General features: G+C 39.1%; 1 protein-coding gene across 1 annotated transcript; it reads right to left on the bottom strand.

Annotated features, from left to right (window-relative positions):
* Positions 1-27,857, bottom strand: DNAAF10 (dynein axonemal assembly factor 10). The gene is made up of 8 exons (XM_009237236.4): positions 27,533-27,857; positions 17,801-17,901; positions 14,919-15,049; positions 11,737-11,838; positions 8,793-8,908; positions 7,365-7,499; positions 4,763-4,860; positions 1-1,523 (listed from the first exon to the last, which is right to left on the bottom strand). Exons 1-8 carry the CDS (start codon positions 27,713-27,715, stop codon positions 1,316-1,318), a joined length of 1,074 nt encoding a protein of 357 aa, XP_009235511.2. The 5' UTR covers positions 27,716-27,857; the 3' UTR covers positions 1-1,315.
* Between the last annotated feature and the right edge of the window lie 112 nt (positions 27,858-27,969).

Genomic DNA, 27,969 nt, shown 5'->3' with positions numbered 1-27,969 from the left:
TAGATCTTAAAAACAGAAGTTTATTCATAAAATGCATTTTTAAAGTATGACCAAAAATAAGACTACAAAACCCCTACAATCTTGTACATTTCACCATCACTTACCACAGTCAATAACCAAAAGTCTCACCAATTCAATTCCTGTATTTTAAGTAAAAAAGAGCTCTTTAAAATCAAAGCATTTTGTTTTATGAATTAAATTGCAGAAAATAGTTACCCAAATCTAGACCAACCGTGCCGTTTTGATATATATATATATATTTGTGTTTTTTTTTTGAGACGGAGTCTCACTCTGTCACCAGGGCTGGAGTGCAGTGGTGCAATCTCGGCTCACTGCAATCTCCGCCTCCTGGGTTCAAGTGATTCTCCTGCCTCAGCCTCCCGAGTAGCTGGGATTACAGGCGCCTGCCACTACGCCCAGCTAATTTTTTGTGTTTTTAGTAGAGACGGGGTTTCACCACGTTGGCCAGGCTGGTCTCGAATTCGTGACCTCGTGATTCGCCCACCTCAGCCTCCCAAAGTGCTGGAATTACAGGCGTGAGCTACCATGCCTGGCCCACCATTTTGATATTTTATACAATAATATTATGTCCAGAAACTTACTCACACTGAAATCTCTCAAAATGTATTTATGAAGGTTAATTCAGTTTTTCCAAGGCAAACTCTTTTAAACCAAATGAAATGATTCCCACCACAACATTATAGACACTAAAACATAACACAAGCATAAAGATAAAATATGGAACTTCACGGACACAGAACAAATCTGAAATATGTTTAATTATAGACAACTATTGACATAGAAATGGAAGGGAGAGAAAAGAACTGACCCTGGAGATAGTTTACTTGGTGCTTCTGATACCCACGTGCAGCAGCAAGTCAGCAAACACACCCCAAGAGAGGCTGGAGGCTGGCGCAGGGGCTTGTGGTTGGGGTCTTTTATCATCGGCCAAATCTAGCTTTGTTCAATGAGGGTCAGAGGACTCCAGAACCTATCTTAAATTCTGTGAGTGTTCCTCTGGAAGGTTTCAAGCCCAAAGTCTTTTTTTTTTTTTTGAGACAGAGTCTTGCTCCATTGCCCAGGCTGGAGTGCAGTGGCACAATCTCGGCTCACTGCAACCTCTGCCTCCCAGGTTCACGCCATTCTCCTGCCTCAGCCTCCCAAGCAGCTAGGACTACAGATGCCTGCCACGATGCCCGGCAAATTTTTTTTTGTATTTTTAGTAGAGACGGGCTTTCACCATGTTAGCCAGGATGGTCTCGATCTCCTGACCTTGTGATCCACCCACCTCGGCCTCAAGTCCAAAGTCTTGAAGTCAAATTTTATTGAGCTTCGTAACGATCAGTACTCTCACCGTTTGGTCAAATGAACTACAGACGCAGAGACCCCTTTTATCTGGACTCCAATCCAAACTTGAAATGGGCTGGGTGGACAACGTAACATTCTGCAGAAGGCTTACAGAACCTGCGACTCCCATCTCTATTCCCTCAGAATCTTTCTTTGACCGCTGAATAGGGTATTCACTGAAAACAAGATCAAAATGGTAAGAGCGCATAAATCTTAGCTTTCACCATTTTATTTTTATACATACACTTCAATGACTCTATTTCTCAGTTGGTTACTAGGACTAATAAATACTTAAAGAATCTTTCTAATACTGAGTTGTTTGCAAATAAAGAGACAATTTCAACCTCAATCCTATCCCCAAAACATGTCATAAAAAAGGGTTATTAGTTCTACTAAAAACTTCTAAAAGTCATTTCTGTTCAACATGTATCTATATTTTATCTTTTAATATGAAAGTTCTAGGTTGATCTAGGATTCTTTAATACATTTACTTGGTGCTTTTGGCAATCTTTTATTTATTGTAATTTTTCTCCAGATATAGATTGCTGGATATCACAGGCAAACAACGTGCAAAGGCAACGGCTGTAAGTAACATTTGCAGAACTTCATCTAAACACTTCTAGAAGGAAAAACTGATGCCAGCTTCTAACCCCCGAGCTCCCTTACACGGACCCAAGCCTAAGGACCTTTTGTGTACCATTTCTATGGGAAGGCGTCACAGGGTGGAGATGTTAGACCTAAATGTAATTGTTTCAAACAAGAAAAAAGTGGTTCTGAGAACATTTTTTTTTTCAGCTGAAAACATAAATTTATACAGTAAGAAAAGCAGAAGGTTAAAGTCATAAATCCTATTTGGTCTAGATTTGAAAAGGGGAAAGAAAACACTCCTCCCCAACAGAGATGTGTTCCTAATAACATACAAAAGTATCACTCCTCAGAAGGCCTTTCAAAACCTACTAGTATCAATTATGACAACACCTTTATTTCATAAATGCTGGCAAAGGCCAAGAACGTAAGAAGCACAAAGCCAATCAGAAGCAGAAAGGAAATGGAAGAAGAATCTACAGGTCAATGATCTACTATTTTCTCTTCCTCTCAAACCCTACAAATCATTTTGATAAAAAAAAGAAAACATTCAGATGAATGTTTAAATACAGACATCTTTCACATATCTCTTGGCAAAGGCTGCAGTTATTTAGTATTCAAAAGATAACAAAGATTTTTTAAAACCCTCCATATTATCTGTTGAAGTTTTAAAAGAATATGTGTATATGATTCAAATACTCGAAAAAAAATCAGCATGTTGAAGTTTTTCATTCAAAAAACAAGTCGTGAATAACTAGATGATTTCTTCTAGGAGCTGTTGGTTCAGTGGTCAATAAATATTTACAATTTAATTGCATTACTACCAAGACAGACTGGCAAATGAAAATAAAGCTAAATATCATTGTACTTAAACCAATTCCCTTTGCTGGTACAATACTTGACAGTAAAACTCCAAACCGATTTGAAGATTAGACTGAACATCTGTTCTGGTTAGGTGTAAAGTTTACATTGTGCTAAACTTCAAATTTGCATACAGACCTAACTTTACTGACGGAACTAAATCCACTGTAGTAAAAAATTCCAGCTGCGAAAGTGTTCGTGTGTCTCATGGAATACAAATCCATGTGGAGATTACAAAGAAAGCTGGGACTAGTTCTTCAAGTGAGCAGCCTAAAGAGTTTGGTCACCAAGTAAAATAGTGACGTGCCACCACATGGCTTCACTAAGGGGACTGGCAGAGTCTAACATGGGGAGGAGACCAGGGTGGACGAATCAGGGAAGAACAATGGGCAGAGGTGCTAGAAGAAGGGAAACTAGCAAGTGATCTCTCTACCCCACATTCTCCCAGAACGCCTCAAACTTTTTCTCTGCTTTTCACTCAGAAACCATACTGGTTGTTTGTTTGTTGAGACAGAAAAAGTCTCTGTCGCTCTGTCTCACTCTGTCACCCAGGCTGGAGTGCAGTGGTGCGATCTCGACTCCCTGAGACCTCTACCTCCCAGATTCAGGCAATTCTCGTGCCTCAGCCTCCTAAGTAGCTGGGATTACAGACGTGTGCCACCACGCCCGGCTAGTTCTTGTATTTTTAGTAGAGACATGGTTTTGCCATAACCAAAGTGTTTCGATCTAAAGCGCTCACTCTGGCTGGGCGCAGTGGCTCACACTCATAATTCCAGTACTTTGGGAGGCCAAGGTGGGTGGATCACCTGAGGTCAGGAGTTCGAGACCAGTCTGGCCAACATGGTGAAACCCCGTCTCTACTAAAAATACAAAAATTAGCTGGGCGTGGTGGTGGGCACCTGTAATCCTAGTTACTCGGGAGGCTGAGGCAGGAGAACCCCTTGAACCTGGAGGTGGAGTCTGCGGTGAGACGAGATCATGCCACTACACTCCAGCCTGGGTGACAGAGCAAGACTCTGTCAGAAAATACAAGATAAAGCGTTCAATCTGTTTTTTTGTCAGTGGTATCCCTGCACACAGTACTTTAACAAGCACTTTCCAACTGTAGCCCTGTTTTTCGGAACCCCTTCCAGCTTCTCAAAGGAGCTAATAGAGAAGAATTTTATAAATGTGAAAGTCCCAGATATATTGAGGATGGTGTTTTTCTTCTTACATTATTAATGAAAACTTTATTTTTGAAATGTCCTCCATTTATGGGCTTGCTATTTTTTCCCTGAGTGATGTTTAAGAAAGATGTAATTTTTCCTCTCCAAGTACATATTGCTTAGCTAATAAAGTATTCAGAAATACCATTAACTCACAATTTTTATCAGACCTTTAATTTTTGTTTTGTTTTGTTTCCTTTTCACAGGCCAACCCTGAGCAAGGATATCAGACCTTTAAATGATCTAGTATCTACGATGTTAGCGCCCTTGGGATTCAGAAAGTAGTGTGCATAGTAAAAGCTTTCACTGTAACTCACCCTGCCTAGATATGCAGAAAGCAAATTCAGTGATAAGATCTTTCCTGGAGACCAATCAGGAGTCTCAGGCTCTGTTGGGGTCTATCACAATGATGTTATCTAAATTTAGGCAAGGAACCCTTTCCCCATCTTTTAGAGGCAGTGAGTGTTCTAATCACTTCAAGATAGTATCCGATAAAAGTCTTGGGCCAAATTTTTCATACTTAGAAGACACAACTAAAATGATATACTAAAATGTATCAAAAGAAGATTAGTGTACACTCTACCAAGTGTAAAGTATACTCATACAAAATGCTTAGAAAACAAGTTATGTAACACCATGGAATTTTAAATCATATCAAAATGAACTAAGTCAAAGCAGGAAAAAAAAGAAAAAAAAGTTCAATCTAATCCTACTTTATACCCACAGGTAACTTTAAAAGGAGCAGTGTGCACTGGCAGACTTACTACTTCCAGAGGTGAAGGCCGCCGGCGCCTCCAGCTGTCAGAAAGAGCTCCCTGTTCTGCGGCAGGTGTCGGACCTGCCACACAGTAGATTTATGAGCCTAAATAGAACAAGAGGCATACAACTGGTTTATATGCTAAATGGTGCCCTGGAAGAGAAACGGTGCAAATAAAAAACTTTTACTACTATAATTTCAATGGTTATAAAAGTAATTAAGGTTATTTTCTGGCACATCTCTTTATAATGGCTATAGAGATTTATAGGAACACATAAGAAATTAGAAAAAGCATCATTTTTCTTTATTGATTTATGAAACAAAGTTCTACTGGATTTTTAAAAAGACAGGTATTAAAATCTATTTAAGTTTATAGTACCAAATACATTATGAAAATAGATTTTACATATTTAAATACCTCTAGTTCATTCTGAGGGGGAAAACACTCAAAATATAAAAGCATATACTTTTGTTTATATATACAAAAAATGTGGACCAAATTTTAAAAATACACTTTAGTTCTGAGAACAGTTTGAGGTTCACAGCAAAACTCAGCAATAAGTATATAGACTGAATTTTAACTAAAATTTATAGACTGAAATTTAACTAACAGCTCCCAGAGCCTTATTTTCAATTTATTGCCATTTACCTGTTCAGTCTTCAAAATAAGGACCATGAGGACTTATAGACAATGTTTATGGTCATAATAAGCTAAGGTCTTTATCATTCACATTAGACTAAAAGACTAAAAACCAGCAACTGGAAGGTTAACAGTTTGTTAGCACCTCAGTAGCAGCCAGTAAATCCATCCTGGCGCCACTGCATTAACTGGGGGGAACTTAGGAGAGAGAGAGAGACAGAGGGAGAGAGAGAAAGGAGGCGGGAGGGAATGAATGACTGCTGCTTTGTAGAAACAGTGGGGCTGGCTATCGTGGTACACCACATTTTAGTGAGTGATTAGTCTTGACCTTTGATTTCAGTAGTCTTTTGAGAGAATTACCATTAGCAGATAAAGACTCATATCTCAAAACACACATTTTGAGTGTGTAACAGTCTCCCAGTGATTAGGTTCAAGCTGTCGAAACATTTTATTTTGTAGCTTAAACTTCTCTTCTTCTTCAGCAAGTTGAGAAAAACACAAAAAGCAAGAGGGGAAATGACCTCTTAAAATACACCAGAGTCATCTATTTGGCAGATTTAGCAATTACTGGGTTAACTAAATATAATTTTAAAAAACTGGGCCAAGTATAGTGGCTCACGCCTATAATCCCAGCACTTTGGGAGGCTGAGGTGGGAGGATCACTTGAGGTCAGGTTTCAAGTCCAGACTGGGCAACACAACAAGACTCTGTCTCTATGAAAAAAAAAAAAAATTTCTAATTAGCCAGATATGGTGGCATGTGCCTGTACTCCCAGCTACTTGGGAGGCTGAGGCAGGAGGATCACTTGAGCCCAGGAGTTTGAGACTGCAGTGAGCCATAATCATGCCACTGCACACCAGCCTGGGTAAGAGGGCAAGATTCTGTCTCCAGAAAAAAAAAAAAAAGCCAAACAAACAAAACAAAAAACTGGAGATGACACTATTATTTATAGATAATGAAATATGTGTTGCAAATTATACATGGAACAGTTTAGTAAAGTGATCTATGTTGTTGATAGATACTTAATATATTCTGAAATGACAAAAGCAAACCAATATTATAATTTATAGCTATCTTGTCAAGAATTTAGTTTTCATAAGGCAGTGACAATAATTTACACACAATAATAATAATGAGACAAAATAGGAAGGTTCAAGAAATCTTACTGAATCCACAGGACAGAGAGAAGCAAGGGAGTAAGTTGTTACTTCCTGAGCAACTTGTATATTTTAATCTTATGGAAACAAGGAATCTGTAACTGATCTTTCTTTCTTTTTATACTTGAGGAAGTTCAAATCACATTTCCAATCCATTTCTTGTGAATGACAGGACCTTTCTGCATGCATTTTCTGTAATCTCCCCAGTCCAGAAACTATCTTTTTTTTAAACCAGTATTTTCTCTTTGCCCTGCTTTCCTCATCTATTGGTCTAATGCTGTAATACCGTATTTCCCTCTCAGCTACCTCAAAAGCAAGGCAAAGTTAAGTAAGTAAATATTTTTGAACATCTACTATAATCACAGTACTCAGCGATTTAAATAATTTCATTTAATATAGCAAACTGGAATATAAAACAAAGTGTAATGAAATGACATCATGTACATATAGTTATATTTTGAAAAATATATAACCAGGTATTAGCACAAATATTATATACTTATTAGGAAACACCAGGCTGGGTTTTGTTGATCAAATTCCTAATATCAGCTAGGTTTCTTCTAATTGCTCCTAAACTACAAAATAAGATTCCTACCTAACTGAGATCTTTATTATAATCAAGAAGTCTAAAGTTGATAAACTTTGGGGAAGTACTCTTTGCACAGAAAAACTTGTCAAGATCTCACAGGAGTATATCAAAAATAGCTCCCTTCACATAAAGACCTGGAAGAAACCTTGGTGACTAATTCTACTTATCAGTCTAAACCAAGCTATCATTCTTCTTCATAGAAAGACATTTCCCTCATATTTACCTTTTCTGAAACAGAGGCAAAACCTTTGGTTGGATGCTGTGTTCTCATGTCAAAAACATGGAACTTTCCTTCCAGAGATGTGGCTACTAACTTATTCATACTTATGTCTTTTCTGTCAAACTCCAAGCTACACACCTGAAAATAGAGAATACTTATTATTGGTAGTCTCACCAGTATTACTCAGGAGGCTCTTTTATACTAAGTAAAACAGCTTTAAAATGGTCAGATAATGTGAAAGCACTCCAACGATCATTTTATCTTTTAACTTTTACCATAAAAAATTTTTTCCAGCCAGGCGTGGTGGCTTATGCCTGTAATCCCAGCACTTTGGGAGGCCAAGGCAGGTGGATCACGAGGTCAGGAGATCAAGACCAGCCTGGCCTACATGGTGAAACCCTGTCTCTGCTAAAAATACGAAAATTAGCCAGGCGTGGTGGCATGTGCCTGTAGTCCCAGCTGCTTGGGAGGCTGAGGCAGAAGAATCGCTTGAACCCGGGAGGCGGAGGTTGCAGTGAGCTAAGATCATGCCACTGCACTCCATCCTGGGCGACAGAGAGAGACTCTGTCTCAAAAAAAACATTCTTTTTTTTTTTTGGCTAGGCACAGTGGCTCACGCCTGTAATCCCAGCACTTTGGGAGGCCAAGGTGGGCAGATCACGAGGTCAGGAGATTGAGACCATCCTGGCTAATAGGATGAAACCCCATCTCTACTAAAAAATATGAAAAATTAGCCGGGCGTAGTGACAGGTGCCTGTAGTCCCAGCTACTTGGGAGGCTGAGGCAGGAGAATGGCATGAACCTGGGAGGCAGAGCTTGCAGTGAGCCAACATCGTGCCACTGCACTCCAGCCTGGGCGACAGAGCAAGACTCCATCCCCCCCCCAAAAAAAAAAAACCATTTTTTTTTCCATTAGTAAGATCAACAAAACAATCTTGGGTTCCCATGCTCAGTGAATGCCTTTGGGGAATCATTATTTAACTTTTTACATTATTTAACAGTTAAGTCAAGGCTGACAGTAGAAAACAGGAGGAAACCACATTCTTTGCTAAAGGTGTACAACTGAGGAACCAAAAATCTGAGCTGGGGAGGTGACTACTGTTTCAGGCTTTCTGACATTGGCATCAAAAGGCCTTTTACTTGCTTATTTTGAAATCTTACTACATGGCCCACAGGGGTCTGAAGACAGGCTGACGGGGCTGGTGACTCCCCCAACATTGTGCAAACCACATGTGGGTGTAAGCTCATTTTCTGAAGAGAGGATCCAGGATTTTCATTAGATTCTCAAATGGATTTGGCCTCAAAAAGTTAAGAACCATTGGCAGAGGGGTTGACTCAGATGAGTTACTAGAGGTGTTTTCCTTTTGTAGTAGTTCAGAGGTGAATGGAAACATGCTCAGAGAAACCAAAAAGCCTCAGAATGTACTTTACCCCATTTTTGATGTTTGTCTCCCACCGTAATGCCATATTTCTGAGATCAAATAGTTTGATATCCCCATTGTCATAGCCCGCACAAACAACACGTTCTTCTTGATTATAAGCATTGCCTGGAAATCAAGATACAACATTTCACATCCTTATAAATGCATCCTTATAAAGGCTGCTTCAAAAAAATCTTATGAAACTATACATAAAACTTATATTAAATCAGATTTTAAAAATCACACTGGGTAGAATCCCATCTTATCAATCCTGACAGGATATCAAGATTATTAATGTGGTATCCATTAGTTTTTTGTTTTGTTTAAATCTCTGATAGAGTTTGGATATTTGTCCCCCCAAATCTCATGTTGATGTATGATCCCCAATGTCGGAGGTGGGGCCTGATGGGAGGTGCTGGGTCATGGGGCTGGATCCCTCATGAATGGCTCAGTGCAGTCCTTATGGTAATGAGTTTTCGCTCTTCTAGTTCATGTGAGGTCTGGTTGTTAAAGAGTCTGGCACCTCCCTCCTCCCCTCTCTCTTGCTCCCTCTCTTGCCATGTGACACGCCTGCTCCCTTTTCGCCTTCTGCCATGAGCAGACAATTCCTGAGGTCTCACCAGAAGCAGATACTGGCACCATGCTTCTTGGATACTCTTGCAGAACCGTGAGACAAATAAAACTCTGTTCTTTATAAACTACCCAGTCTCAGGTATTCCTTTATAGCAATAAAGCAATTCAATGCAAAGCAGACTAACTAATATAAGCTCATTCACTGTAATTCCATACTGAAAGGATATGTAAAAGTGTTTATTGAATTCAATTTAAATAAAATGCTTTATAGGAGATCGAGACCATCTTGGCTAACACAGTGAAACCCTGTCTCTACTAAAAAAAAAAAAAAAATACAAAAAATTAGCCGGGTGTGGTGGCAGGTGCCTGTAGTCCCAGCTACTCGGGAAGCTGAGGCAGGAGAATGGCATGAACCTGGGAGGCAGAGCTTGCAGTGAGCCAAGATCGCGCCAATGCACTCCAGCCTGGGCAACAAAGCGAGACTCTGTCTCAAAAAAAAAGAAAAGAAAATGCTTTCTACTATATCCGCAAAGGCTAGCAGGCCAACCACAGCTCAAACACAAAGGGGTCTCAGAGAATAAATACAGTTATACTTCTATTGCTTTCTTGGCAGTAACTATATTTGAATGCAAACAGAAACTTTAAAACTAATTTAACTTGAAAAATGTTGTTCTGGTGTGATTCCATCTTTACAAGGAAATCTGAAATAAGTTGTAGCACACTGTGACATATTTTTAGTAGTGTGGATGATCATACCTGAAGTAAGTTTATAATCTGTGGTTAAACTCATCCTCCTGGAATTAATTCAAGGATTTTTTTCCAAGTACCTCTCGCTGAGGAAAGACTGTTAAGTGAGAAGGAGGCCCCTGTCACTGTGCTACGCTATCTGGGCATCCTATCCCAATGCTTTCATTCTCTACTGCCTCTAACTTCGTTTTTCTCATAAACTCCAGCCCTGCATTTCCACTGTGGGCCCCACCTAGATGGTACACCATCATCTTAAACTCATGATGTCCCAAAATGACCTTATCATTTTCCTTTACAAATTATCCCACCCGTTGTATAATTTTTTCAATTAATACCATCATTCACCCCACAATCAGCCTGAAAACTCAGTCATCTTGGACATAATCCTTTTCTTTGTTCTTCATATCCAAAAACATTCCCAAATTCTATGTATTCTGCATAATATTATCTTCTGAATCATCCACTCTGCTCCCTTCTCAGTGCTTGTAACTTAGGTCTTCCCTGGAATACTGCAAAGAGCTCTTGAACTCATATTCTCTGTACCACTCATCACTCCTGCTAAATACCACTAGTTCATTTTCCTAAAGCTCGGATTTCATCTCTTCCTTGAAAACACCATCAAAAACTTAGAACTATCTTCAGGCCATCCTAACACCTATGGCCATTGTCCTGAGCCATCTCTAAGGATATTCCTACTATTACTCTCTTCTACCGTCAGCCATCCCTATCCACGGGTTCTGCATCTATAGGCAACCAACCATGGATCGAAAATATTTGGAAAAAAATTTGCGTCTACACTAAAAATGTACAGACTTCTTGTGCTTGTCATTATTCCCTAAACAATACAACAATGACTGACACAGCATTTACATTATATTAGGTATTACAAGTAATCTAGAGATTATTTAAAGTATACGGGAGGATGTGTTAAACCATTCATGAGAACTCCGCCCCCATTAATCACCTCCCACCAGGCCCCACCTCCAACACTGGGGATTACAATTGACATGAGATTTGGTGGGGACATAGATCCAAGCCATATCAAAGGGCAAATGTCAATTAGTCTTACAAAATCAATATTCATTTTAAGTAAATTAATAAAGGAATAGTTATCAAAATTTATAAGAAGTAACTTTGTAATGGCAAACTATTTTCTAGAAAATAAACATACTCCGTATACAGTGTAATGTATGATTTGTTAGGTTACCGTTTGCATTTGAGGCTTGGTTTATCCCCATTAATGGTGTCTGACTTTAAATTAGATCAATATTATCTAGTTAAACAGAAACACATAATAATAAGCACAATTCTCAGCACTTTACATGTAATTAACTCATTGAATCTTCATGACAACACAACTAAGTAAATTCTATTATTAATTCCATTTTATAAATGAAACAACCAAGGAACAGATAACTTTGGTAACTTGCTCCAGGCCACATGGCCAATAAGTAGCAGGTGAGAATTCAAACCCAGGCCCCAGAGGCTGACATTAACCACCACGTGTATTTGCCTCAGTAAACTATTAGAATAATCCACAAAACAGACTATAAAGAGACTACTGTGAAATTTCTTGCAGCATCGTGCTTTCTACCATCTGATAATTCAAATGCAAGAATTCTTCAATAATTTACCAAATGCCACAGTCCAACAGTCTCTCTTGTTTTCTCCTTGTACAGGTTCCATATTAGCAACAGGATCATCTTTTTGCCTTGGGTCCCACACCTTCACAGTTCCTGCCATGCATAAAAGTGAGTTGGCAAAAATTCAAAAGTGAATGATTATGTTTATTTTCTACATTCTTCTATGGCTTCCTGTGTACGTGGCAATATGACAGATGTTATGACATCTGAAAATATCCACATTGTTCTGACTTCTAATTGGGTAAGTTGTATTTAATATCAGAGATATCACCCATATGTAACTATCTGACTTGGTTTCCAAATTAATAGACGCACAGAAAAGCCAACAAGTGTTCCTAAGTTATCTACGAGTGATGACTGACAAGGCAAATGTGACTGTTACATAATTCAAATCATGAGCCTAAAATGAATGTGTTATTTTTTAGGGAAAATACCAGTGTTGTTTTAATTTTTACTTTTTTCCTTACTACCCATTTTAACCATTGGCATGAATACACTCTAATTTTGAATTAATGGTTTCTTATGTGAGTTCTAGAATACTATTTCTTTTTCTTTCTTTCTTTTTTTTTTTTTTTTTGAGATGGAGTCTCACTCTGTCGCCCAGGAGTGCAATGGCGTGATCTTGGCTCACTGTAACCTCTGCCTCCCGGGTTTAAGCGATTCTCCGTCCTTAGCCTCCCAAGTAGCTGGGACTACAGGCATGCACCACCACGCCCAGCTAAATTTTGTACTTTTTTAGTAGAAACAGGGTATTGCCATGTTGGCCAGGCTGGTCTCAAACTTCTGACCTCAGGTGATCCACCTGCCTTGGCCTCCCAAAGTGCTGGGATTACAGGCGTGAGCCACTGTGCTTGGCCTAGAACACTATTTCATATACAGTTAAGTTTAATTTTCCTGTGGCAACAGTGAAGAGGAAAATGTTAATAAAATTAACAAATTCTCAATTTAATTTCAACCCCCTCGTTTTAATTCATGTTATATAGGACTACTTACTAAAATAGTGTCACTACCTACAAGAAATGCAAATGCATGTAATAAAATGGCTAAAAGGCAAGTACCTGAGAGAGAATAAGAAAAGGGCAAAAAAAATAAAAAATCCTTAAAAGGAAAATAACTCAGGAAAGGTGGAGGTACAACATTAGATTTATCTCCAGGGATAAAATAAAGTTGATCATTAAAAGGCTGCTTTAATATTTATTTATTTAGAGACAGGGTCTTGCTCTGTCACCCAGGATGGAGTGCAGTCATGCGATCATGGTTCACTGCAGCCTTGACCTCCTGGGTCCAAGTGATCCTCCTACCTCAGCCTCCCAAGTAGCTGGGACTATACCACCATGCCTGGCTAATTTTTAGTTTTTGTAAAGATGGGGTCTCCCTATGTTGCCCAAGCTGGTTTCAAGTGATCTTCCCACCTCAGCCTCCCAAGTGCTGGGATTACAGAGATGAGCCACTGCACCCACCAAAAGCCTGTTTTAAAAAGAAAACAAAAAATCCCATATGTAGAGATAAGAGATTATCTTTCTCTATAGGATTTATACAAATTGATAAGATTTATAGTAAGTCTGCAAAAGTTAAATGAGCAAAGAACATTGACTATTCATAAAACAAAATTAACCAGTAAACATAGAAAAAAATTAACACAAGTTAGAATGGAATACCATTTTGTCTATAAAATAAGGAAGGAAAAAAAGAAAATCAATGCTGACAGGGTAGACTAGAAATCTATCTCATCTACTGTAGCTGACTATAAACAGGTACTTTGGAATGTTTGCCAATAAATTTTAAACTTTTTTTTTTTTTTTTTGAGACGGAGTCCCACTCTGTTGCCCAGGCTGGAGTGCAGTGGTGTGATCTCAGCCCACTTCAACCTCCCACTGCCAGGTTCAAGCAAAACTTGCGTCTCAGCCTCCTGAGTAGCTGGGATTACAGTTGTGTGCCACCACACCTGGCTAATTTTTGTATTTTAGAAGAGACAGGGTTTTGCTATGTTGCCCAGGCTGGTCTCAAACTCCTGGTCTCAAGTTATCTGCCCGCCTCAGCCCCCAAAGTTGTGGGATTATAGGCGTGAGTGACTGTACCTCGCCCATTAAATTTTTTTAAAAATCATAAAATATATTTATTCCAAAAGAGTTACACATGTGATAATACTCATTTACTCATTATTTTTAAGCCACTCTCATAAGACAACAAACTGAAGGCTTATAAGGGAATGGTTAAGTATGGCCATTGATGGAATATTATATAGTCATTAAAATGATAACTGTGGAAACAGCAACATTTGCATATGACAAAACATTAAATAAAAAGTTTCTAAGATACAAATTCATATTCACACTTATAACTATGCAAAATTATATATAAGACCTAAAAGGAAAAGAAAAATCTAATGGTTGTGGTAGTGTGGTAGACTGAATGTTATTTTTCCCTCTATACTCAATATTGCTTTTATGATTAAAAAAATAAGTGATTTCTAAAACACAGCTGCTCTTGAGTACCAACTAGAAAATTACATCTCACTTTTCCTTTAAAGCAATTTCCTCATGGTCTTGAGCAGCCATTAAACAACTAGCCAAATCAATTACAATAGGTACCAAATTTCTCATGTACCCCTCGTGAAGCAACAACATTTGTGACTCTATTAAAGTCACGCAGTACCACTTCGGACACCAAAAGACCTGGCCCTTGTTGGTCACTGCAGGGTGGAAGAGGTGAGTTGGTGCCTTTGGAACTCTCTATAATGCTTAGCGGATGGATCACAGAACTTCAGTTTTCAACCAGCTGTCAATATGACAATTTTCGCAAGTACTAATTCTGCCTTTTAAAAAAAGAAAATTAAAAGCTGCCACCCACATTATATCGTCAGCTGCCTCAAAAACCTGTAAAGACATTTTAAATCCTTCAAGGTTCAGAGGAAACCACCATTGTTAGTAGCTGAACCAGCTCAACACTAAAATAGTGTTAGTAAGTGCTATGAATCTATCTCAAAATACCCAAAAGTCTGAAACAATCGAGAGATAAGCAATCAAACTTGCCTGTTAAAAAAGTAACAGCAAGACTGTTAGATTTAGGGAGTCAAGGTGACTGAAGGGGATTTTTACTCAGAGAGGACGTACTGCTGCATAGAGATTTCCATTAAAATAAATAAACAAAATACATAGAATACAGGGACTCACCATCTCGGCTGCCAGTCACAATTTCAGGTGCTCCTTCTCCAATTCCTAGTCCACCTACGCCATCTATGGCATTTATAATTTCTTTATGGCCCTTTACAGAATATACTGGCATCTCTGGAGCGTCTAAATTCCTAAACAACAAACACAGCTTCTTACACCACATATCCCAAACATTTAAGTCTACTACTGAAATTCAAAAAGATATATTATAGTTAGATTTTTTTTGTATAGAAATTAAGGTTTTGCTATGAAGATAGTTCATACATTTATTTACACTTCTGAAATTTTCTCTCCATTCAACTTCTTTCAAGCCCCCAATGAGAACTGTCATCATTCAACTTGAAATTCCAATCCTGAGCTCACTATACTTAGTGTTCTTCAAAGACGATCTATCCAAGACCCCCACAGATGAATTACCAGGTGTGCTTGTTGATAAACGTGGACTCACGGGCTCCTCCCCAAACATAATGAATCAGGATCTCAGATGGGTCCCGAAAACAATGACTGTGGTACACTGAAGTCTGAAAAAATACTGCTTCAAATACAGACTAAAGCCCAGGGAGGTCAAGGCTGCAGTGAGCTGAGATCATGCCACTGCCCTCCAGCCTGGGTGACAGAGCAAGACCCTGTTTCAGAAAAAAAAAAAAAAAAAGAAAAGGAAAAAAACCACGTATCTGAGGACGTGGCTCTCAGGACAGTTTTTTCCAATTCTGGGTTTTAGTGGCTGTTACAAAAATATGGGAGGTGAATAGAAGATGGACACCATTAGCTGGCCTTATTAAATCATCATACTCATTGTTAAATTCCATTCACCAAATATGCAAAGATTTTTGTTAAAATGCAGCTAGTATATTTCTAAAAATATATATATATGTAAATTCAAAGTGATATAGAATTCTTCAAAAGTAGGCCTCAGTAGTTGGATCTTATGACCTTTTTAAAGGATAAAATATGAGTAGTGTTTACTTTGTACACATTTCTTCCTTTATAATGTACTATTTTCCCACTGAAGTTCACACTGATTTTCTACTGACATATTTTTCAGTGTGTCATCGTACTGGTAACAATATGTATTACTGCAAGACAGGCTGAAGTTCGTCTAATAGGTCAATTCACAGAAAGGCATTCAGGAAAGTACTGATTACCACAACTGCACTACTGGGCAATGAATGGCTTGACTAGGTGTTCCTCACACATTTCTTTTCTTGCCCATCTCCATTTCTCCGCTTCTTTTGCTTTTCTACGGGAACTTCTATTTACATTTCTCTTAATAATTTAGTTTTCAATAACTTACAGATTTTTTAAATGAATGTGACTATACATGAAATATAATTCCAATTTATTATTGGGCCAAGATTTATTAGTAAAACCTTACTAATAAAAAATCTGTGGCCAGGTGCAGTGGCTCACGCCTATAACCCCAGAACTCTGGGAGGTCAAGGTGAGTAGATCACCTGAGGTCAAGGAGTTCGAGACCAGCCTGGCCAACATGGCGAAACCCCATCTCTACTAAAAACACAAAAAATTGCCAGGGGTGGTGGGCACCTATAATCCTGCTACTTGGGGGGCTGAGGCAGGAGAATCACTTGAAACCGGGAGGTGGAGGTTGCAGTGAGCCGAGATCGCATCACTACACCCCAGCCTAGGCAACAGAGTGAGACTCCACCTCAAAAACAAAAAAAATTTTTTGAGATATTTCAACCTAGTTTAGAAATGACATTTATCATCATTATGAACTAATCAAGAGATTAAACAGGATTGTGGTTCTACTTGAAATGACTGTTTTACTATTTTATAGACCTTAAAACATTATTTTTAACATGAAATTATAAGATTTATCAATGAAAGTAAATTGGTAATATCTGTACTATATACTAGGAAACTGTATTAGAAAGATGGTCAATGGTACTATCCAATATTTTGAATACTCTTGTGTTGAAATATATTTATTTTTTAAAACAGTATTCAAACTTGCCTCTCTCCCAGTATCTCTTGAAGCATATGACAAAGCATCTAAGAACTAATGAATACATGCTAATTTAATTATTAAGGAGTTAAAGCAAGGAGAAATTAAAATAGTTCCATTTTGTTTAATGTTATGATTCTAAGACAGATAAATATGTTAAAGTAATGTAATAATAAAGTAGCAGGTTCTAAGTGAGACTCAAGAAAGGTCATGTTAGATAACATGATGCAGGGAAGACAGTTTTTCTAGAACACTCTAGAACTTTCTCCATAATATTTTAGAACACTGCTGTATACTTTAAATGATTAAAATAATAGATTTTCCTGCAAAGTAATTAAAAAGGAATTTCAATTCATTCCACTCTAAATAAGAAACAGCTCTAGGTAAAACACGAAAAAGGCATTTGGCAGAATTGTGATTTTGCCCATTCAAAACAAGTTTATTTCGATTTGTTCAACACATATGTTTCTAAAAAGTTGTGCTTAGATGTTAAAGCTTTAAAAAACAAACGTTCTGCGGTGCTAAATCTCTTGCTGAAATATAAATAATTAATATCTACTTTTTCAGTGTTATTCATATGCATTTTTATATACTGTATTTTTAAAGTTGGAGGGGAAACAGACCTTTATTTACAAATACATGGCATTAAATGCTAGCACCAAACTGCATGTGTGAAAATAAGCATTGATAATATTTTCCAAAATATCTAAAGAAAAATAGGTTAGTATTTTTTAATGGATTTTGAATATGAAATCTACAAATATATATTAGAGACAATTCTCATATTTTTATAGTTAAAATGGAACATAGAAAGAAAGATTTTAAAATTAAAATTCTCTCTTTCAGAGAAAGAGTAATGAAACTATCAAATAAATTGCCTGTCTCATCTGTCTGAATACTGACTAAATCATCTTACCATATATGAAGGTTTCCACCAAAATCTCCAGTAGCTAAATATCTCTGCTGTAAAGATGTTGCACCAAATGTTCCACATTTAATAGGTTTGGCCTTTTCAATCTTGATAGAAGGAAGGAAGAGAGGATATATTATTTATGTAAGCAGATATTTATAATCTATTAATATCATATTTATGGCTCTATTATGGCATTTAAATAAGACAATATAAAAGGCAATTAAAACATCTTCTGACGAAAATAATCATGCTTTTTCCTTTAGTCATTTTTCTTTAAAGTATGTAAGTGTCAAAAAGAAAAAGTGTTAATTTGCCTTTCCTCTCCTTTCACTAATGAGACATTCAAATGCTGACAGCTCTACAATCTCTATTGCAAATATGAAAGTTTCAGCATTTCATGTGATATTCTTTAAGATCCTCAGCAGAAATGAGAACATAATGAAGATATTATCTTTCCAGATGGCTATGGGAACAAAAATGTTATGTGTCTCTTATAGTTTTCCCTGCAGAACCCTATAAACTAAAGATGTTTATGTCCCACTTTCTCTGGGGCCTTTTCAATGCAGAGAGATTTATAAACTTGTGTGTACCAAGGCGCTACTATTAGTATGGATCAGCCAGTATTTTGAGGTTTCTTTACTTTAAAAGGCTCCTGCTCCAAGTATTGTATATAATCACATTAGTAAAACAATCACATACGAATATATTATTTAAGGTATGGGGCTTATGGAAATAAGGTGAAGAAGACTATGTAGCCAAAAAGGTCCTTGGAAAGGATCTAACACAATACCCTCCTGTCATAAAAGGAGACCAAAGCATAGGGCTTTACAGATTTGCCCAGCTCATACAACATTCAACATTTAATGGTTTCTACTACATGCAAGTCACTGAAGTAGGCAAAAGAGGATACAAAGATGAATGAGATTGGCCAGTCCCTCAAAAAGCTAACAACTCAAATATCAGTTCCTATCTGGTTCCTCCAAAATATACATATTTGTTATACTACTCCTACGCCTCCCTGGGTCTTCTATTCACCTTCTTTTACTTCCTGATGTTTCTTATTTCTCCATGGTCCCTCCCGCGACCAACTCTACCTGCCCAGGTCACTAAAGTCCCTCCTACAGTCTAACTGCTTTTCCTGCTGCCTTGGCTCCTGAGATCTCTGGAATCTGGAATTAGATGAGGCCACTGATATCTGTCCCACACCACACTCTTGCCATATAACACTTCCCATTGACTGTCAGCCTCAATGGGGCAAAACTATTCCTCTTGGTCTCTAACAATTTTTACATTTTTAAATTCTTAATGTTTATAAAAGTAATACCTGCTCCCTATAAAAATTCAAACGAAACAAAAGGATGGAAGGAAAAAGTGAGTCCCTTTAACACTCTCCAGAAGTAATCCCCACCCTTCTAGGCCTTCTACGCATTTACAAACACACACGTGTTTGTTTCAATACAAGGCAGATCACGGTACACTGTCCTTTGATTTGTTTCACTTAACAATATATCTGGATAAACTTTATTCCTTCTGCAGCATTCTCCAGTTTCCAGGACATCTCCCCTTGTAACTCTTCAGTTCTCTTCATCCCTCCCAGGTTGGCCTGTTTCAAATAATTTTAAAAATAATTTCCCTGCCACTTTCAATGTTTATCCAGGCATTTCCATATAGGGTGTATTATCCATATAAGGTATACATAGCAATTTTCATGAATAAAATAGAAGTCACTTAACACAAACTATAACAACTTTTTTTCTCTGATTCAAAGGTTACCATTATATGGTATAGGGCTTTGGAAACTCCCAGACTGTTGAACTTTCCTATTGTTTGTGATCTAGATAAATTGGAGTTACTACGTGGCCAAGTCTAAAAGCACTCATACCCTCCTCAGAATTGTCTAGTAAATGAAACCAGCCACATACAGTAACATGTTTGTAAAAGACCCTATTGATGAGAAGCACAGAACCACAAAATGTTTCTCTTTTCAATGCACACGTAGACTGAGATGGCATCAGTTATTCACTGCAGCAGAAAATTAATACTCATTTATTCCCATTTTTTCCCAATTTTATGAAAAAGAGTATCTTAAAATGGGGCAACACAGAGGATCAAAATTTTGTCAACAAAGCACACGGTTTCTAACTGCAGGCAATTTATGTTTTCCTCACCGTTCCCCTCTCCTCAAATAAAAGTACCTGAAATAATATATTAACAGTGGTAAAGCACTTAGTCACTATTAGGGCACGATTTCTATGGTGAAATTAATTCAGAGTTCCAACCTATGCCAATTGATGAGACGGCTATCCACTCCTTCCTCCCCTTGGTCTCACACTGAACCTGGGCCTTGCCAGCTCTAAGCCACTGATAATGGCTTCCATGTTCTGAGGCAGAGGGTGGAAGCAGACCCTCTGAGGTAAGAAGCTGGTGGTCCTCATGCACAGCAATGTGGTTCCAGGAGACAGGGGATTAGAAGCTGTGGAGAGCTTGCATCATCTATTGACCCAGTTCTCTGGGAACATTTTTCTCAGAGAAGCACTGGGAAGACTGGTCTCCCATTTTCTTCCCACCAACCAGCTAAAGCATTCTGCTTCCCAGAATTCTCCCCTCAAACCTCTGATGAGGGTTTCTGTGATTCCTAGGCCATGCAAGAGGTAGAAACTAACCTACACTCTTTGGTTCCCTACAGTCTTCTAAAATTTTACTGCTGGATAAAAATAAAAAACTGGAAGCAAAAACTTTCCTCCCTGTTATTCTTTTACCCAACTTTCACTTTTAGACCCATTAGACTAGAGAATCTCAAACTATACTCCTGGAACACACTGATCTTCTGTTACTAACATAATACATTAATTAGAAAATTCACCAAGAATAAAAGCCAATGGATGTGTTGTTTTCAGATTTTAAAGTTTTTTTAAAAATAATTTTCTTAGCTTGCCTGGTAGAAAATACTAGCAAATGAACACCAGTTAAAACAACTTGGACTGTGTGCAGTGGCTCACGCCTGTAACCTCAGCACTTTGGGAGGCTGAGGCGGGCAGATCACTTGAGGTCAAGACCAGCCTGGCCAAAATGGCAAAACCCCCTCTCTACTAAAAATACAAAAATTAGCCAGGCGTGGTGGTGAACGCCTGTAATCCCAGCTACTGGGGAGGCTGAGGCAGGAGAACTGCTTGAACCCAGAGGGCTGAGGCTGCAGTGAGCCAAGATCACACCACCAAACTCCAGCCTGGGCGACAGAGAGAGACTCCGTCTCAAAAAATAAAATAAAATAAAAAAATAAAAATAAAAATAAAAAAAACCTTGGAAGTGAAGACTTAAAAACTGTGTGGTTACTTGTGATGTAAAAATCGGAATCTCTATCTATGTATCTATCTATATATATAGTCAGATTTTTCTGCTGAAAATCTCTTCCCTGTGCAGAGATGGAACCGACTACTCCAATATTTTATGGTGTTCCAAAAACAGCACTGCAATGTGCAGATTCTTTGACACATGTACATGTCTGAGAATTGCTACCTTCAAAGGAAAGAAACCAAACTGACAACCAGTCTACACAATAAGCTCTATACATTTTCACATTTGTCATTGCATCCCTTCTAAAAGTATGTCTTTATTACAAATACAAAGGAAAGGAGTAAAATGTATCTACATTGAGAAGCACAGACTCATAAGAGTGGCACAAAGGCCTATGGTATACAAAATGCATAAAGTCCTTTGGGATCTGGTCTTGTCTGTGTGACTTCATTTCCTGTTTCCTGCCTTCTCTACTAATTCCAGCCACACCAGTTGGCTTGCTTTTTGTTCTTCATACTTGCCAAGGTCTCTTCCACTTGGGCCATTTGAATTTGCTGTTCCCATTGCTTGGACTACTTTTCCCCAGGTCACCATGACTCTATCCTTCTCTTCATTCAGATTTCAGTTCAAATGCCACATCCCCAAAGAGGTCTTCCTTGTCTCCCCAATCTGAAAAACCCCTCAGTTACTGTCACTCACCGTGTTTAATCATCTATTATACTTACCAACAAAATTATTTTATTCATGCAATTATGTCCCCCTTTCTAGAATGTGAGCACCATGACAGCAGGGCCTTGCCTAATTTTTTTAACAAATAGCAGGCATTCAACATTTGTTGAATGAAGGTATAAATGACCATCCATGAATCTCTCAGCCCTAACACTAGGGACAGACAAACCAGGGCTGGAGTTCACTTTCTTTGTTCTCTCTTTTCTCCTACCATACTTTCATGTGCCAGGGTTCTGACAAACTGTTCAGTTTCTGGTGTCATTGACATGCAATCATGAAAATAGCGTCCATCTATTGAACACCTACATTTCAGATACATTTTAGATATTCTTCCAGTCTAGACCATCCCTTTTCTAATATATACAACACTGCAAACTAAGTGTTCAGAACACCACTTTCAAGATGACAAAACAGGTTCAGAGGACTGAGTGACTTGCCTAAGGTCCCAAGAGCCAGGTAGAATCCAGACTTTTTCTTCTAAACTAGGCTGCCTCCAGGCTTAGATGTAAATTGATTAAATAAACATCTTATTATTGGAGTCCTCATTCTGTAAACCTGAGAGTTATTGGGAGTATCAAAGAAATGTTACAATCTTGATTGCTGAGGTAAATGGCACAACGGCACGAATTAAACCTACTTTCAGATCGCTGCCCTTTGGTTTTTACCTTCATTCATGTCTTTACAAGATATAAATATATGATATTATGCTTCCCTCATGTTCTTTGTTCTTTTCTTAAAGAAACACAAAGATATTTATAGTCATTAGTGGTCTGCTGTGCAAGAACCAAATTAAACTCAAATTGTATATTTTCAACGTATTAAACGTATTATGAACATATTAAATGTATTAAAACTTATCATTTGTGCGCACTGAGGACTGCACTTTGCTCAGAAGGGCTGAGCTCTGTTGGCTTACAAAAGTAGCCATGTTTCCTCTTTCCTCAGACATTCATGGAAATAATAATAATAGCTAAATTAAGAGGATACTAGTGAAGCTAATTTTTCATAGTTCACAAACGGGTTCCCTCTCTGCCCTGTTAGATAGTTTATCTATGGAAAAGAAAAGATGAAAAGAAGTTGGTGGTAAATCAAAATTTTTCTTGCTAGAAAACTAGCTGGCAAAAAAAAAAAAAGCAGCTCTATCTTGCAAAAATTGTTCAACAAAGAAAATCAATATATACTAACAATTTTTGCTATATGATACTGAAAATGGCCATCAATGATGGTCATAATTGACCTAGCTGTTCATTTTCTTGCTATAAGAAGTTAAAATGATTAAAGAAGCTCAAGATCAATAATTCCTGTGTGAGCTATTTTTGTTCTGCATGTGGGTGGGTCTAGTACAGCTTGTCAGTATTTCCTCCTCCACATCCTGGCAATACTTAATTAACATTAAAAGATCTAGCCAACCAAATGCTAACAAGCAGTAAATTCGGTAGCACAGGGGCTAAAAAAGCAGAATTTTATTAGCTTATTGCTATTTTTTTTAATATAAACATCTACAACTGTGTTTCCATTTTTCAGGACCATCCCTAGTCCATATGGTATCTGTGCCCATCAGAAAAAAGTTGCCCCTTATAGGCTGATGAAGTCTCACACATGTAAGGCTTGATGAAGGAAAAAGCTTTTAGCTCCCATTTGAGCACTAAGCCAGACACCTTTGTGTGGTACAAAAAACTGCTCAACTGAACACGGAGGCCCTGCCCTCCATTCCCTATCTATCCTTTTAGCACTAAGATAAAGAAGACTTCAACAAAGACTGATATGCTTCCTTTACATCTTTTCTTCCTAGATGCACGGGCTTTGTGAGCTCCAAGTCAGTGATAAATTAAAAAAAAAAAAAAAAAAAGAACCATGCATGAGCTTTGGAGCACTTGACTTAGGGGTAGATCTACGATGATAAATCAAGTCTGTTTCCTAACATTTTAATAAATGACCCATCTAGCTCAATGGTTCTCAGCCCTGAGAGTCATTAGAATCACCTTGCGGAAGTTTAAAAATATTCTGATTTCTAAACCTTACTCCAGATCCAACAAAGATGTACCACTGTGTCAGAATTTCCAGGGGTGGGACCAAGGCACAAATGGTTTAAAACACACACACACAAGCCATAAAATGCACTCAAATGATCCTGATGCAGAGTAAGGAGTGGGAGTTACTGGACCAGTATTTAACCTATATTTTAAAATTTTTTCCATTGCACCAGAACAGCCAAATACAATGTAAGTTCTTTTTTTTTTTTTTTTTTTGAGACAGAGTTTTCCTCTGTCTTCAGGCTGGAGTGCAATGGCGCGATCTCGGCTCACTGCAACTTCTGCCTCCCGGGTTCAGGTGATTCTCGTGCCTCAGCCTCCGGAGTAGCTGGGATTACAGGCACGCACCTGACCACGCCCAGCTAATTTTTGTATTTTTAGTAGAGATGGGGTTTCACCACGTTGGCCAGGATGGTCTTACTCTCCTGACCTTGTGATCCGCCCGCCTCGGCCTCTCAAAGTGCTGGGATTACAGGTATCAGCACCGCGCCCAGCCCAATGTAAGTTCTCAAAGGTATTTTTGTATTAGTTTTACCCTCTTTTTGGACAGTAGCCTCTTTAGGAGAAAGGACTCAACTTTTAAATATCTTTGGTCCTTGTTAAACACAGTACCTTGAAATAGTGTGTTCTCAGATAACTCATGGTAGAAAAAAAGAAGATCCAAAGGATCCAGGTGAAAATACACTTTTTTTTTTTTTTTGAGATGGAGTCTTGCTCTGTCACCCAGTCTGGCGTGCAGTGGCGCGATCTCAGCTCACTGCAAGCTCCACATCCCAGGTTCACGCCATTCTCCTGCCTCAGCCTCCCGAGTAGCTGGGACTACAGGCGCCCGCCACCACGCCCGGCTAATTTTTTGTATTTTTAGTAGAGACGGGGTTTCACCGTGTTAGCCAGGATGGTCTCGATCTCCTGACCTCGTGATCTGCCCGCCTCGGCCTCCCAAAGTGCTGGGATTACAGGTGTGAGCCACCACACTTGGCCTGAAAATATACTTAGTGGTTATTCCTGGCATTGAGATTGTGGGTGATATTTTCTTCATTTTCCTATTTTCTAAATGTTCTATCATGAACACATATTATTTTTGCTACAAAAGAAAATTATCTTTTTAAAATTTGCTGAAATTCCCCAGTCGCTACAAAAGACAAACTACCCTATTCCACTTGATGAAGTGTACTTTTGAAATACATACAAATCATATGTTTTCATTTTATTATTTTTTGAGACAGGGTCTCTCTCTGTCACCCAGGATGGAGTGCAGTGGTGCAAACACAGCAGCCTTGACCTCCTGGGCCCAAGAGATCCTCCCACCACAGCCTCCCAAGTAGCTGGGACTACAGGCTCGCATCACTATGCCCAGCTAATTTTTGTATTTTTTTTTATACAAAAAGTAGAGATGGGGTTTCGCCATGTTGCCTAGGCTGGTCTTGAACTCCTGGGCTCAAGCAATCCACCCCACTGCCTCCCAAAGTGTTGGAATTGCAGGCGTTAGCCACTGCACCAGGCCTGTTCTTATTTTAAAAAGTCACAGGTCTAAGCCCTGATCCTGCCACTGCACTGCATCCTAGGCAAGAGTGAGACCCTGTCTCAAAAAAAAAAAAAAATTTCAATCATGTCCCATTTTTCTTCGAAAAAGGAATAAATGGCCGGGCGCGATGGCTCATGTCTGTAATCCCAGCACTTTGGGAGCCCGAGACGGGTGGATCACCTAAGGTCAGGAGTTTGAGACCAGCCTGACCAACATGGTGAAACCCCGTCTCTACTAAAAATACAAAAGAATTAGCTGGGCGTGGTGGCACGTGCCTGTAATCCCAGCTACTAGGGAGGCTGATGTAGGAGAATCGCTTGAACCTGGGAGGCAGAGGTTGCAGTGAGCCAAGATCACACCACTGCACTCAAGCTTGGGTAACAGAGCCAGATTCCATCTCGAAAAAAAAAGAAAGAAAAGAAAAAGGAATAAATCCTTTAAATGCCTCTTCTTTTTAACGGTGGCTCACACCTGATCCAGCACTTTGGGAGGCAGAGGCGGGAGGATGGTTTGAGCCCAGGAGTTCCAGGCTGCAGTGAGCTATGACAGTAGCACTGCACTCCAGACTGGGACAGAGCTACGCCATCTCTAAACAACAACAACAACAAAAAACAAAAAAAACCCAAAATGCAATGTAAAGAAATTTTACTTTGTGTAGAAATCAGGAAGGGCATCATACATTAGATAATCTGAACTGGACATTAGAATAGCAACAGGTAGCCAGGCTTGGTGGCTCACGCCTGTAATCCCAGTATTACGGGAGGCCGAGGTAGGCAGACTGCTTGAGCCCAGGAGTTGGAGACCAGCCTAGGCAACACGGTGAAACCCCATCTCTATCAAAAAATAAAATAAAATAAAATAAAAAGTACAAAAAAATTAGTTAGATGTGGTGGCACACACCTGTAGTCCCAGCTACTTGGGAGGCTGAGGTGGGGAGGCAGAGGTTGCAGTGAGCTGTGTTTGCACCACAGCACTCCAGGCTGGGTGACAGACCGTCTCCAAAAAAAAAAAAAAAAAAATGCCACTGGTTCCCGGAAGCTAAGTGATGAACAATACAAGGAAAGGTAGAAAAAAATAAGCCATGTTTCATATTTGTCATTTAGGGAAACTTAAAGCGGGTTGGGGTCTTACATACTTTCTATTCTAGGCTTAACAGTCCAAATTGTATTCATCCTTTATCTACCAGTTTAATCCCTACCTCCTCCAAGCAGATTCTCTCCATAGATTTTGATTCCCAGAGTTCTTAACCTACCCTGCACTTGTAGTCTATTACAACCCTGATCTGATTATGACTGATGATTTTTTTTTCAGGTAACCCAAATCAAGACTTTTTAAAAACTATAAACAGCTATGAAATGCTAGTTACTATCATTATTCTCTAATTCTTTCACTAGTAATCTTCAAAAAAAACCCTGTAAACCTAATCTTGCCACACCCTGCTTAAATCCTTTCAATTGTGTCCGGTTTTTCTTAGAAAAAAGGCATAAATCCTTTCAATGTCCTACAGATCTTGCAATGTCTGGTTCCTGCTTATCCCTCTAGTTTCTTAAGGAGATAAACTTCTTCCCATCACTGAGCTTCTGCATGTGCAGAAGCCCTGGAAACCTTGGCCTTTACTCCTAGTTTGGCCTAGTTAGCTTCTGCACATACCAAAATCTGTTTTCATTCATCCCAAATCTGTTTTCACTCTCATTGAACCGTAACCGTGTTCTTTTGTGTGAGACAACTCATCTCGGTTTGTATTTATGTATCGTTGCTTTGATTATTGAACTGAGTATCTCTCCCACTAGAAAATAAACTCCATGAGATGGGGGACATTGCCATTCACATGCCTGGGAATACCAGGCACTCAATTGATACCTGTCGAATGCGTTAGGTTGCCTCTTCCAACCACACTGCAGGCATCCTGGTGCCCGCTTTGGCTGGACTGCACTGGGGGTGGCAGGACGGTTGGGCGCGGAGGAACTACCCCGCGGATGAGAAGAAAGGTTTTAAATAGGAAACATTCCTCAGTCGGCGGTCAGCTTCTCTGGTCTCGCGCGGCTCAAGCCATGCTTTGGGGGACGCTGGACGAAGGCTCTGGCAAAGAGGAATGCAGACCCCAGGATCCGCACTCGCCCCAACGACAGTCCGGATCCTCGACCCGGCACCCACCTCCCGAAGCAGCTTCAGGTCCCCATGCTGGATCTCGTACAGCTGAATGACGCCGGTGCCCCGTGCGAAGTTGCCCATGGTCACAAATTTGGCGCTGCAGGGCACCCACTTACAGTCAAACACCGTGTAGTTGAAGCCCTTCTGGATATGGGCGATGATCTGAGGCTTCTCGAAGGCCGACATGGTGCAGCGGATTTCAGCTACGGCAACCGCCACACCCAGAGCCCCCAAAAACAGCAACCTGGAAACCAGATTCCAAACATTGGCAATTTGTCCCTCCCGCTTTCCGTATTCTGCCCCAGATGCCCTAGCATGTTGGCTGTAGTTATCTCCGGATAATGCCAGATGCGCTCCTGCGATCGCACAGAATGTTCCTTCACAACAGCACTAATTTGTTTATCGCCTTTACCCCCTGCCTTTCGCACACATACATATTA

Source organism: Pongo abelii, chromosome 12 (genome assembly GCF_028885655.2).
Source record: "Pongo abelii isolate AG06213 chromosome 12, NHGRI_mPonAbe1-v2.0_pri, whole genome shotgun sequence".
NCBI classification, from domain to species: domain Eukaryota; kingdom Metazoa; phylum Chordata; class Mammalia; order Primates; family Hominidae; genus Pongo; species Pongo abelii.
Note: the sequence above shows the minus strand (reverse complement) of the source record. Positions and strands in the feature narration are given on the sequence as shown.